The sequence below is a fragment of the Semicossyphus pulcher genome, unplaced genomic scaffold (assembly GCF_022749685.1).
Source record: "Semicossyphus pulcher isolate SPU_LCO1_2020_fin unplaced genomic scaffold, fSemPul1.0.p SCAF_4, whole genome shotgun sequence".
NCBI lineage: Eukaryota > Metazoa > Chordata > Actinopteri > Labriformes > Labridae > Semicossyphus > Semicossyphus pulcher.
This window is the reverse complement of record NW_027211715.1, coordinates 26,929,291-26,943,740: the sequence shown is the minus strand read 5'-3', so window position 1 is coordinate 26,943,740 and position 14,450 is coordinate 26,929,291. Positions and strand designations below refer to the sequence as shown.

The window sequence follows — 14,450 nt, the reverse complement described above, 5'->3', positions numbered from 1 at the left end:
ATCAAAAAGAAGCTCAGCTGATGAAACAGTAAACACGCTTATGGTATGCTCTTACAGTAAACTCTAATGAGAATTTCTATCACTGAACACCTTGTCTGTTTTTCAGAATGGAGCAGAATGAATGTGAGTGTCCATGTGAGTGCCCCCTGGAGGTCAACGAGTGTACTGGCAACCTCACCAATGCTGAAAACAGGTCAGTGCAAGACATTACAGTTATATTCACAGATTCCATATAACTTAAGAGATGTATTGAATGATGAATTTCTTTTCTTAAAGGAGCCGTATCTTTTGAATGGATATTCTCATATTTTCACGGGTTTCATGTTTGGGTGTTTATTGTTCACAGTGAAAAAGTGAAAACTGCATAATTCCGTGTTTTTCCAGAATGACATGTTTTAAAAAGTCGCCTCTGAAATGGGCCGTTCAGAAAAGCTGCAGGTTTCTACGTAGAACCTTGCTGTCGCTGAAATCGACCAATCGTCAGGCCTCAGGCTGCCACGAGCTCGTAGTCAGGTCGTTGTCAAGATTTCAGCTTACCATTACAATACCTCCTGGAGATTCTGGCTCGTACACATAAGGCCGAATAGCCAATGGTGGCTAAGGTCTAATGTTTGAATGGTTAAACGGCTTGTTCGTTTCAGGAGGAAGGAGAAGCTCCAAAAAATACTTGAATTAAAATATGTATACAATTTTTAAAACGAAACAAACTTTACCAACGTGATTCAAACACACGTTAAAATAATAGAAAATTGATCGCATAGCTAAAATATGTCCCCTTTAAGTACATCCTCCTCCATCCTCCAAATGTAACCTACCTGCCCACTGTTTTTTTTTTTTCATCCCTACTATTGCCCTTATACGTCGATTGCCCTTATAATTCAGTGTCATATGAAACATGAGCCACATTGATTAGTTTAGTTATTGTGGAAGATAGTTGTGTCAAATGCCCATATTTGGAAGCTTCCTGTTATTATAATTTCAACACTTGACATCTGTGTGCTCCTGCAAACATCCCGCGAGCTGTGTAAATGTTTGTGGGTGTTTCCTCCCTCCTCTTCTCACCCTCTCTCTCTCTCTCTCTCTCTGTCTCTCTCTTTTGTCCTTCCAGCCTTAGTCCTGCATCTCTCTCTCTCTCTCTCTTGTTTGACTCATCTCCTTTCACCAACCATCACCAGCCTTTGACAGCCCGATGCCAATTCTTTCTTCATTGCAGAAAGACGTGCAATTATCATTTTCTACTGTCAGAGTTTTTTCCTTGTTTTCTGTCAATCAGTGTCAATTGTCCTTTTAGAGCCGCTTTGCATAAATTGACACGCTGAAGACTTCGCTCGGAGGGCTCATGCTTTGATTTCCTTTATGTCTAATTTACTGTATCTATAAGTGCAGCCGTGTCTTATTTGACGCTTTGGATTGATGCTCACTGTTTGGGTTTGATTGTGTTGCAGGAACCCTAGTTGTGAGGTGCACCAGGAGCCAGTCAGTCTGAATGTGATCGATCCCAGTCTGCATGACACCCTGCCCCAGTGTATCAACACTCGCTGTAGCCAGAGATACACCAGCAGGTACGCATGCTCTACTGCACATCTGTACACTGCACAATAACAGGTATCATGAAGAAGCTTATGAAGGAGCCAAACACCACTGAACACATCTTCAGTAAGAGGATGTAACTGGTACACATCCACAGCACAGTGCCACCTAGTGGTAATCAGTAGGAAGTGTGAAGAGTGTCCCTTTCTAATGTCACTATCTTTAAGTGTTTGCTTATTTTGGCGTCTCTTCCTCGCCCTGTTTCAGTGACTGTTTCGGCGTGTTGGACTGTGAGTGGTGCATGGTGGACAGTGATGGAAAGACTCATCTGGACAAGCCATACTGTGCCCTGCAGAAGGAGTGTTTCGGGGGTATCGTCGGGGCCAAGAGTCCCTATGCGGATGGCCTCGGACTCCTTGGTGAGTGAAAAGCGGATACAAATCAAAATAGATCAGCTGCAGCCTTCTTTTTTATACATATTGCAATATTAATATTTCATTGTAGTTAACGTACAAAGTAGTTTGGTCTTTGCGGAGTCTTGTTCCAGAGTTATGAGGCATTTATTCTCCTAAATGAAGTTTAACTTGTCAGACTGCAGATTTGAAGGCAGACGGAAGAAAAGGTCAAATTGTTTCCAGGGTCTTTGGCAAAGCAAAGATTTTAACTTCTGTAGATCGTGGAGAACCGTTCTTTTGTTCTGTTATCAGTTCTCTCAAAAGGAAAATTGTCCGTCTGCCTGCAGCTGAATAATTTTCTTTGGCATTTCGTTCGGATGAGAGCAAAGGAGAAAATATCTTTGTTTCACAGCGTGATTTAGGATCTGAGCCCGAGCTGTTTCAAATTGGCTTGTTGTCACTTCTTGAGCCATCTGAAATCCTTTGTACTCTTCTTAAACAACCGTCTGCCTGTCATCTCCTCTCCCCTTCCCTTCTCTCTCTCTCTTTCGCCCACAGATGAAGAGGTGGCATCTCTGAACATGATCAAAAGCGCACCTGTGGGTCCGGTCGCCGGGGGCATCATGGGATGCATCATGGTGTTGGTGCTGGCTGTGTATGCGTACAGACATCAGATCCACAGGCGCTCGCACCAGCACATGTCGCCGCTGGCAGCACAGGGTAGGACTGATAGATGGATATGTCTCACAAATGCACACATTTATAAAGTTCAAGTTAAACCATGCAACCTCGAGGTCAGGTGAATTGAGGAGGAAACATTTTCTACATTTACCTCATATTGAAACTGGTTGCCCTGTAGTGCAACAAGGGCAGAGAGCAACAATGTAGAAGCAGCCTGGTGCAGCAGCTGCTCTTATTAACCTTCACATTTACTCCTTCACATTCTGGCATTTCTTTAAATATCAAAGGCAGAAACAAAGTTTAAAAGCAGCATGATTAACAAGCGAGCATGCGCGCGACAAGTGCCGCTGGAGCTAAACAGCTGACATTAGCATCACGCAGCAGCAACAGCAGCTGCTGCAGCGAGATTTGTGTAATTACTCGGCGTTATTGACAAAAACATCGGGCGAGATTACAGCCTCATTAAAACTTTTGAGTCCAAGTCACTTCTAGTTTGATAGTCTGGTAAACAAGTTGGAATAGATGGTGGAAAGTGTGGCTGCATTAGCACCAAGGCATTAGGCTGAGGGATTGGCTCGTATAGTTGCTGTGCTCAGCTTTGTGTGTGTGTTGGGCATATTCATGCACACATGGTCAGAGGCAAGGTAAAAGTTTCTACTCTAATACAAGCCTTCCTTTTGGCTAATCCCCATGTACACAGGTTATTATGTGGGCTAAAGAGCTAATTTAATAGTAGCATGTATCTCATTTGGCATTTTCTTTTGTCCTTCCCTTTTGCCTTCATGCTGCTCCAGAAATGTCAGTGAGAATGTCCAACCTGGACAACGAAAGAGACGACAGGGACGAAGACAGCCACGAGGACAGAGGAATCAGTGAGTATTGTTTGGTATCTTATTGCTAAAGCAACATTATCTTTAATAGCTGCCACTGAATATATACATTTAGAGTTAAAGTAGTTAAGTTGGGCGCTGGTTTGGCTCAGTCGCTAGAGCAGGCGCACGATATACAGAGGCTACAGTCCTGAAGCAGCGGCTGCAGGTTTGACTCCCGCCTTCGGCCCCTTGTTGAATGCCATTCCCCGCTCTCTTCTCCTCATATTTCCTGTCTCTTCAGCTGTCCTTTCAATTAAGGCAAAATAGCCACCCACACAAAAATGAAATACCTAATACGACCTGTGTTTTCTTGTCCCTGTCAGTCAGCAACACTCGATTCATCGCTGCGGTGATCGAGCGGCACACTCACACTCCTGAACGCAGGCGGAGGTACTGGGGACGATCAGGGACAGAGAGTGACCATGGTAAGACAAAGGACTTCTCTCTCACACGTATACATACATCAACAGTGATGATGAAGTTAACCAAAAATAGCACAGATGTGAAGGCACTCAACGCCACGAGTTGTGTCATACAGTACATCAGCCTCGGTGGAAAGAGGAACTGAGTGGGCTGCATCCGATGTCGTCATGCTGCGTCAAGTATTTGTGGCATTCAGTCGCGTATGCATGGTTCAACCTTTGTAACCCGACACAATGTGCTTTAAAATGCAATTTCATCTATCGCAGAAAATCTTCTTATGACTAGTAGTTGTTGATAAAGTCTGATACTCTCCACCCTCCAGAGCGTCATCATGATCAGCTCTCAGTGGAATTTATTCTTGCTACTGACCCAACATTTGCCTCCACGTCATGTTGTTCTTACACAACAGATAGTTCAGTCTAAAATAATCTGCTTCCTGTAAAATGAATCATCCATCAGTTATAAAACTGGCACATCCGCACTCTCTAAAATGTTTTTAAACACACAATTTCTGCTGGAAGTTTGCCTGCATAATCATAAGCAAATGACATAACAGCCCAGGGGGAGAGGTGCAGGTTGTTGGACTCATTGTTATGGACAGGATGAAGAAGAGCTCACAGATTCACGGACATCTTGGAGCAGAGATGCAGCTTCTTTTATAATAATAAGAGCAAGTTAAGGTCGTAATAAGGATCTAATCAGATGCCGGGGAGGAGACATCAGGGTTGACCTAGAGGTTATATATCCCAGATGTACAGAGGCCGACAAGGGCAGTCGCACTGCAACAGCCCAAACAGTTTCCATTACACCCCTTTCCCACCAAATTAGCGCGTTGACGCATGTTTTTAGGACACGGGAAGACCTGCTAATAAATGCAGGAAAGGGGGCGGAGATTAGCCTGTCGACCCGGGTGTTGTGTTCCCATCAATGCCGATCGGAGCCGAGGCCATAATTACCTGGGTTTACTGCAGAGTCAGTTGACCCGGGTCTGAATGCAGATTGTAGCCTTTCCCACTAAGCAAAAAAGCCGGGTGTTAGTGGGAGTTAGTGGGTTTTTTGACCAGTGAGAAAGGCGCTTTAGAAGAAACAGGCTGCACATTCAGAATTTGCAGCCCGACAAATGATGTTAATGCATTTGTTTCGGTCTCTTGCAGCACATTTTTCCATTTGCAGCATGTTTTTCGTCGTTGCATTTCTCTTTGTTTGTGTTTTTGAATTAGCATCGTTTCTGAATTTGCAGCCTGTTTCTTCTCATGGAAACTGTTTGGGCCGATTGCCCTTATTGGCCATCGTACAAATGGCTAGGGGACCCCTCGGGATCCCTCAGGAAAAGCTTGAAGTTGTTGTGAGAAGTCTCGCTTAACCTTTTGCCTCACACCTGAAGAAGTGACATAACATCAAAAAAAGTTTCCTTTGTCATAAATTAAAACTTAACTTAAAACCTCTTCAAGGTCAACTTTAGCTACACTATCAAAATTCAAATGTAAGGCTTAGACGTGATCCTTTCTGAAGCGGAGTGTGAAATCCACAGTTATCCCTCAGTTCTTTGGCCGCGGTTCAGCTCCTGGCTCGTTCTTTTCATTATATCACAGCTCAGAACCGTGTTTTCTCTCGTCTCCGGCTCCGGGAGAGTTGCTCATGTTCACTGTAACCGTTTGTACAACTTGTAAGTCTGACACTCGATAAGCGTGGACGGACAGTTTTCAACCCACACAGGCTCTTACCACCTACATATGGCATCACTCCACTTCCTGGCAATGAGTGTCTCCAATACTTGTTGCATAACTGATGATGACAGAGCGAGCGAGGATGAAGAGGAGAGAGTGGGCTAAAGTGTAAAAGAAAAAAAAAAAAGATGAGTGAAAGATTGTCAGCTGCATGTTTTTTACTGTAATGTTGTAAAACCAGGAAGGAGATAGAGATGCAGGGAAAGAGGACAAACTCTTGTGACTCAATTGTTACGTCCTTTGCATATTCTGGATAACATATTTTTACAATTCAGATTAATTTAACATCATCCTATATATCAGATAATTTTTAACTGTTTTGTATCAGATAAATTAATGTTTTCAGTGTGAAACGGCATACATGAAGGACATCTGCATCCTCTTTCAAAGGTTGTAAATTAATTAAAGAGAGAGCAAAAAAGTGATTCAAACGGGCTAATTAAAAGAGCAGTCCTTGTAAATGGACATAAAAGACGTACCACGTTTTGTAACTCGGGATGGGTAAGAAAAAAAGCAGAAAACGGGAGGACAAGTGGAGAGACCTAGAGATGCAAAAATGATGAAAGCGGGGAAATCAGAGTGAAATGTAAGGGCGAGAGGACAGGGACAAAGAGGAAGATGAGTGAGAAATAACAGAGGGAGTGGGTGTTAGTCCGTCAGGGATTCAAATAAATTCATTACCAAGTTGGCGCTTCAAAGTTCTCCTCTCTGTTCGGTCAAAGGTGGCCTCCTCCCACCATCCACTCACTCATACCGCTGAAGGGTATGATAAATCACACACACACACACACACACACACACACTCTGCACGCAGATGAGTGAAGGATCAGAGCATTACATCTATTAAGTGAGTGACGCACATGTACAGATTGCTGTCTGGAAGTGCTGGTTGAGCTGTTATATTAGCTTACAGGCAAAGGCTTGACGTAGGCATGAGCTAGCCTGTTTATAATGAAAGTTGTACATGCTGCCTTTATAGATGTAAAACAAAGTTGGACATTTTAGGACGTTTCACTTTCTTGGTGAGAGTTAGACGTAAATATTAACACCAAACATGTGCCTGTGTCCTAAATCTGAAGCTACAGCCATCAGTTGGCTAGGTTAGCTTGGCTAGTTTAGCTAGCTCTTTCATAAAGACATACTAATAAGTTCTGGCACTTAAAATCCACAAAGTGACATTTTTACACACTTTTTATATTTTTAGTTTAGTTATAATGTGTAAAGTGATTATCTTTACCCTGTACAGAGCGTGTTTGCAGTCTTGAGCTAGGCTAACTAGCTGCTAGAGAGTGGTACTATTGTGGAACTGTGGAACAATAACTTTAGATATAGTAAGATGTATGTAGAAGTAACATGTCATTAGTTTATCACATATTTTATTACTCTTTAATTGTCATTTAACTCATGAAACATGTAGAGTGTCAAGGTGCAATAACATGGACATGGAGGCATTAAGTATTTGCTTTAGCTTCAAGGAAAGAGGGATAAACTGTGCAGAGGTTGCTAATAATGTCCAGCGCTTAAAATCATGTTAACCACATATTGTCATTTTTGACGTACGACTTCATGTTTAACAATTATATTGTGTAAATTAATTATCTTTACCCTGTGCAGAGCGAGTTTCCAGTCTTGAGCTAACCTCGCTAGCTGCTGGGGTTAGCATCCTTAATGCACAGAAATGAGAGCGGTACCATTGTGGAACTGTGGAACAATAACTTTAAATAGAGTAGGCAACATGCCATTAGTTTATACTTTATGACTCTTTAATTGTCTTTTTACTCATGAGACATGTGGAGTGTGTCCAGGTGCATTAGGCCTTTTTATAGCGGATCACTGTAGGAAAAGCACAGGTGTTTATAGTAGCATTAGTGATGGCTGTATTCCATTTAGCTGCTTCAATTTCATGGTCCTGGTTGTGTGTGCGCTGGCTGCCTGTCACGGCTTTCTCAGACTCCTGAATAGAACAGAACCATTGTTAACGTTATTATTCACACCTCTGCTTTTCCTCCTGTTAGAAGTCCAAATGTCCGCTGTGAAAAAAGCCCATAACACGGACATGGATGCATTAAATATTTGCTCTCGCTTCAGGGATAAACTGTGCCGAGGTTGACACCGTCCATGTCTGGAACTGCTTTCAAGTCTACATCCCTTCCTTTCCTTTAATCCCTCCCTTCCTCTTTACTTCTCTCTGACGTGATATCTGTGTAGTCCTCAAGTCCAGACAGTGGACATTCGGATTTAGCCATAGTTCAAGATATTTTTACATGATGGCTATGATGTTGGATGTTTGCAGAATAGAAAAGGTTGTAGGGAGATACATTTGACACAAATCAACACAAGCATTCACAGAGTTGGGTTGACGGTAGGTCAGTTTGCAGGCACTTGAGAACCAGAGGATGGTCGGTTCAAGTCCTGATACGGACCCAGCATGGAAATTGGGGCTGATACATGGAGAGGTGCCATGTAATTTCCTTGGCACTGTCGAGGTGCCCTTGAGCAAGGCACTGAATCCCCCAACTTCTTGGGGCGCATGTCAATGTGCAGCCCCCTCACTCTGACATCTCTCTGCGTTAATTTCCATGGAGTCCTGCTGTGCATTGTGTGTATTTCAGGCCTATGAGTGTGTAGCATCCTGCCACCTTCTCCCTACATGCCACTGACATATGACTCCCAAATGACACACACACGATCATTAAACCCTTATTTAGTATCTGTGGGGGTTTTATGTTTCCTGATGCAGAAAAGATGTGGTTTTCCTATAAATAACATCACTGAGGCAGTCAGGCCCACAGGAGTTATTTGTTTGTCTGTAATATCAGATTGAGTTCCCATCATGCAGCATGTTGCTGGTGTCACTTCACAGCCTGAAAAACGTCTCCGAAGGAATTAAGAAAAATGGGTTTATTTCAAGATCAGCTCCCAAATATTATTTTAGAGTCAGACCACATGTTTCAGATGGATTACATGGCCCTGGAGGAGATGAAACCCACTAAATATGCGAAGGGTTTTAATTCAAGTGAAAAAATTTGCCGCTTTTTTAAATGAAAAATAGCTGCTGGAAGCTTCGAACAAGCCGAGTACGTGATTATTAATCACGTTTGGAGGTAGATTCGGCCCTGTTAATATTTCCTCATCAGTAAAATGTTCTAAAATGTTTGTCTCCTCATGTTCAATCTGTTATTTACTTATTCTGTGACCCAGTAATCCCCTCTCTGTAAGGCAGCGGTACTGCCCTCCCACTGATCCACTTACCAATGTTTCCTAACTGGCTTATGTTCCCGTCTCCTCAGGCTAAACGTATGTGCAAGATGAGCAGGAAAGAGGTCATAAATATGGATGCTTCTTTTTTTCCCCAAATTGTATGAGAAAGCTGAAAACAAGGCGCCAAATTGCCCCGTGGGGATATTTAGTTGTCAAAGTGCCATCAGAGAGCTTGTTCTGCTTAGAGAAACACTGTGTGTTAGCATGTATTCACATAAAGGTTTCTGTGTTGAATGTCTTTGACTTGAGGGCGTCATCTGCTGAGGAGTTTCTTTTATGGTGTCTTCGCATTTCTTTTCAGTTCTCTCCGGCTAAGATAAACTGGTACAGCCAATGTTAACTTCTGTTTTAACACCTGACTCAGAGCCAGGATAAGACACCATACAGTATAAAATGGGTTTATTGTGTTGCACTTTGATATTCTTACTATTAAAAATGTGTTTGAGTGACAAAGTTGAGGTGAAATCTTCAATTAAAGGATCTTTATTTGTTTCCTGTTGATATTTTAAGGTTAAAGTTAAGGGTAAGAAATTTCATGAGGTAGCTAAAGTAATAAGCTTGATGATTTTCATGTAAATAAATGTCTGATAAGTCACTATCTATCGCTGAATGAGGTAACACAATGGTGACTGAGCCTATGGCCCTCTGATAAAGCCTTTACATTTGCAGTATTACGGACTGGGTGTCTGGTGCGACTTTTGCAGAAAAAATGACAAGCGGCGCCCAGTTAGTGACGCGTCTGCCAGAGATGGTAGGCGGAGCTAGGAGGAAGATACAACTTCAAAAATAAGTGAAAATCCAAAGAAAAAGAAACAAATTTGACGCTCAGATAGTTCAGTTAGAACCGGAGCCAAACGTGGACGTCACACATGAAGCACTGTCTGGACATCTGGGAGGCGTACGCAATTACCGTTTATCGCCACAGGTGCCGCCAAAGAGAACATAACTGAGATCTTCGCGATTACCACTTTAAGACATGGTTTCTTTTTTGGGTCTTTTTCAGGCTTTTGGCCCCTGAAAAAAAAAATTGATAATAACTTAAATTATCAGTTAATTTTTGAGGCCACTTATCAACCAGAAGTGCAAAATGTTCCCAGGTTCCAGCCTCCTAAATAAGAAGATAGGAAGATATGCTCTTCAGTGTGCTATTGTTATTGTGATTGTAATCTTTTATGATAGCTGACATCATAGACTTTATTTATTTAATGATAAACTATTAAAAAAATACTTAACAGTTCTATAACTCACTAAAATAGCCATTACTAGCAGCCCCAGAAGGAAGTCGGAGACTGGGTAAAAATTAAACGAAACTATTTCTCAAGCATTTCTGACTCAATTTACAGGCTTTAAAATTGACCCACTATGACCCTTTTGTCTTCCGGTGTCTTTGCAGCTCAAAATTGCTAACATGGAAAGTTTCTGAAACTCAGTAGAGGGCTTTGCAAACTGAAAAAAACAAAGCTTTTATTGTGAAAGAGAGCTGTAACACTGAAAACAAGACCAGTAATACTAACCTTCGCTTGTCTCTTGTCCCCAGGCTACAGCACCATGAGTCCGCAGGAGGACAGCGAGAATCCACCCGGAAACAACGACCCGCTCTCGGCCGGTGTCGACGTCGGCAATCACGACGACGACCTCGACCTGGACACGCCTCCTCAGACGGCTGCGCTGCTCAGCCACAAGTTCCACCCTTACCGGCACACGCATACACACCACCACCCGCTGCACACGCACACGCACCACCTGCAGGCTGCGGTCACCGTGCACAGTGTGGACGCAGAGTGCTGATCTTCAGCGCCGCGTTCTTGGAACTTTTTCTATTAAAGACTATTTTTAAAAGACGCTTGTGCACATAAGGTGCTGTCAGGACGGACAGACGGAGGGAGAGAGATGCAACAGCTGGACTCAAACCCACAGGGCCGCTGGGACCTCTGTCATGAATGGATGGTTAGCTTCATATGGGTATTAGCTTCATGGTCTCATTGTGCCAACATCTCCATCTCAACCCTTTTTTCCAACCCAGTTCAAATTCTGGTATGTGTACACACCTTTTAAACGCGGTGAAAAAGACCAGACCTCGGCCAGTAAACATAACCATGCAGGATTTTTAGTATTTTTTCTGAAGGAATTTGGCATTCAGGATTCTGTCAGCACACACAACAAACATTGGGAGCAAACAAGAATGCTGTTTGAGCCCATTCATTTGACGAAAGGACATAACTGGAAGCCTTGAGGGGAGGACGCTGGTTTTCTTTTCCACGTGGAAGGCAAGAGCAAACACCTTCTAGGACCAGACGATCAAAATAACGCAGAAATCTGAATGCCTCCCCCTCTGGGCACACTTGTGGCGACAGAAGGGGAACAGAGCACTCACCTGTTTGTGGAAATGTCCCAGATGAAGAGTAACAAACCATTTTCACACAGACCGGGATCTAATATGGGATTCTCTCGTGGGTTCTATTGCAGCTGAGCAGAGACACTGGCCTTACACGACATGGTTCACGAGTGTCTGTGTACATCAAAAAATCTCCAATGATTCACATAAATATAGGAAGAAACACTTTAAAGAGGAAAAGATTATTTTTCTACTATTTATTAAAGAGGTAGATTTTTCAGGACAGACGAGCAAGCAGCTGCAGCTAACACAAACAAGATAGTAGCCGGGATGAGTGAACCACTTCCTGTCATATTTAGGGCTCATTATTTTTACATTTTGCTTCCCTAAAACTCCGTGACTGGTTGTGTTTATTTTGAATTTTCAAGAGGCAAAAATTGGATGTTGTTTCTTTTTTGGTTTGTTTCTTCATCACACTGAGGGACTCTGGTGCTTATTCATTTAGCTCTTTCAATTTTCCTTTCATCTTTCAAAAATCAGATCTGCTCCTTTCAAAATAAAATACTTTTTTTTTAGGTGGATATCTGTATAAAAACAAGCCTTTGCCTGAATATAGTTCCAAATGCTGTTTAACCACATTGTTTGGCCTCTGAGACCTGGCTGATATGTATGTTAGGGTTGTGTGCTGGATTTTAATTTCCAGCGATGCCAGAGATGGAGAGTAAAAACTGAGAGATGCTGCTGTTGTTGTACAGAGGTGACACCCATCTGTCGGCTCCTCTGTGGTTAACCACTCAAAATGTCTTTTGTACACGACTCTCGTTTAACTGTAATGTGTGTATGAATGCGTGTGTGTGTGTTTTATGAAAGAGAGTGTGTGTGAGGAGTGAATGATTATCCACCTGAAACATTTTCATTGAATGCATTATTGTATTTTTTTTCAATATAGTATTAGAGAATTATAGGTGAAATAATTATGATTGAGAAATCCACTTATTTTTATTCTGATGAAGAGTCACACGACCCGATCTGTTCTTCGTGGGTTTGATCGTTCGACCGGTCAAATCTCGTCAGCGTGGCATCCGATTGTTTTCGGGGTGCTATAAAATGTATATTGTTTTTCAGAGATTCATTATGAAGTGTAAATACAGAATCACAAATAGCTATTAATGTCCTGTACACACTCCATATTTTTTTAAGTTTTAAGACATGATGTATGCCTCAAGTGATGCTCAGATATTCGGGTTTGATATTTTGAATTGTCTGTTCATGGCGTCTCGCTATATTTTTGATGCCTTGGATGTTCTTTTAGATTTATTTTTCTTTAGGTCCATATTGGATGGAAGTCAGTACTTGGAAAAAAAAATAATACACACTTTTATGTTTGAGAGACTTCTAGTTTTTATAAAGTTTTATCACGTGTCCTCAGAATGTTAAAGGATGATTATCTCTCCATGAATTCATTTAGATTTAAAAACGGTACTTCATATTTTCACTGAGAAATGACCAAAACAACAGCCTTTCATAGATTCAGGGTTTACAGTGAGCTGCTGTGAGCCGTGCTACTGTTCTGATGCTACTTTAGACTGCTAACCACGTTCATTTACAGTTGTCACTCATTTAGAATATTTAAATTTGCACAACCAATGCGAGCTCATTAAACCCTTAGCTGCAAAAGTGGGACTGTCAAAGGTTGTGTCATTTAAATAGACTGTACTTACAGAAAGTTTATCATCACGGTTATGCCAGAACATTAAACATATAAACCTGATACATTTACCTGCAGTCATTATTAACACAAAAAATAATCAAAATTTAAAGTTGTCCACTTTTTGACATTTCATATGGTACATAATTCTGATCTAAATTGAAGCAGTCTTGAAGCATTTCAGGGCAATCTTTACATCAGAAGCAGTCCTGCGAGTGTATTTCCATGTGTGTGTGTGTGTGTGTGTGTGTGTGTTGGGGCTCATTTTGTTCTCCAAGTTGAGTTTGTCGTGAAAGCATTTTTTTCCGGAGAACTTTTAAACAGTATTTACCAGCTGTTCTAAACAAGTATATGTGTGTGTATACAGAACACTCTGAATCGCATTAATGAATGAACTGAAGGAACATGTGTACATCACCCCCCTCATGTATCATATAAAGTTATCAAATTGAGATTTATTGCAATGTGAATGTGATAAAGTCCATTTTACACTTAAACTGCCTTATTTTCATTTGAGTGATTTTCTATCTACACTGTGGCTCAGCAAACTGCTGCTACACTGGATTTATGGGGTTCAAATGACTAAGTATGCTGCACTTCAGGTCACATCAGTGATATCAGCGGGTGTTTACCATTAGCCACTTTTGTAAGAAGCTAAAAACACGCAGTAACACATGTGATTTTCCTGTGATAAGCCCAAAACAAACTGGCAGATTGTAGCTTTACATGATGTATTCCACAGCTATGTATTTAAATTCACCTACTTGGTAAATCTTTGGGCACAAGAGCTCCAAAACAACTTGAAAAACTAGCTAACTTTAGGTAACACAAAGTTAGCTAAACATTGTTTTCTTTTTTCTGGGTACTTGGTAAATCCAATACTTTCCTTTTCTTTCACTCATGAGAAAAACATCCAGGCTATCTTTCATTTCTTGCTTTAGATTTAGCGTTAGCTAGATGTTTGGTTTGGGTTAGTTTACAAGAGCGCAAGCTAGCTGTCTTAACTCGTTATGTCTGCTATTAGTTTCTGTGTTAGTTAGCATACATTGTGTGTATTATATCTTTTTAGAGAAAAACTGCTGATGTTTGTAGGTGGGCATGTGTTTGGTGAGTTAAGAGCTTGCTAGCAACTTTGTAACAAGTTAAACAATTAGCAAAAACAGAGTAAATAGTTCCAGTCATTGATCCTTTTTTAAAGGAAGTCTGTGAATCTCCACCCCCCACCCAAACCTCCCTAAATACCTTGGACAATCTTCCTCCTCACAAACCACAAACATGCTTGTTATAGGCCTACATGTATTAAATAGCCTAAAATAGAATAGCTGTTCCACTGGGCTTTGTATTATAAAGAGTTTTAGCTGGTTATTTAACAGACTGAAATGATTACTAATGCCTCTACATGAGCTCCAAAAGCAAACGAGACCGGAAGATGAAACGATTTAAAGCTCACCAACTGGATTTCCATGGAAATGACTCACACTGAGTGATATTTTTGACTATCAAAATACACCAGGAGGA

General features: G+C 41.5%; 1 protein-coding gene across 1 annotated transcript in view; it reads left to right on the top strand.

Moving 5' to 3' along the window:
• The window catches only part of cachd1 (cache domain containing 1), a 100,826-nt gene extending 87,414 nt beyond the window's left edge, over positions 1 to 13,412 (top strand). The window contains exons 21-27 of the mRNA XM_069680424.1: positions 107 to 193; positions 1,446 to 1,562; positions 1,798 to 1,949; positions 2,484 to 2,645; positions 3,401 to 3,478; positions 3,802 to 3,903; positions 10,427 to 13,412. Of these exons, the coding sequence (XP_069536525.1) occupies positions 107 to 193; positions 1,446 to 1,562; positions 1,798 to 1,949; positions 2,484 to 2,645; positions 3,401 to 3,478; positions 3,802 to 3,903; positions 10,427 to 10,677 (949 nt within the window). The 3' untranslated portion in view covers positions 10,678 to 13,412. The remainder of the gene's footprint in view (positions 1 to 106; positions 194 to 1,445; positions 1,563 to 1,797; positions 1,950 to 2,483; positions 2,646 to 3,400; positions 3,479 to 3,801; positions 3,904 to 10,426) is intronic.
• Positions 13,413 to 14,450: the final 1,038 nt, after the last annotated feature.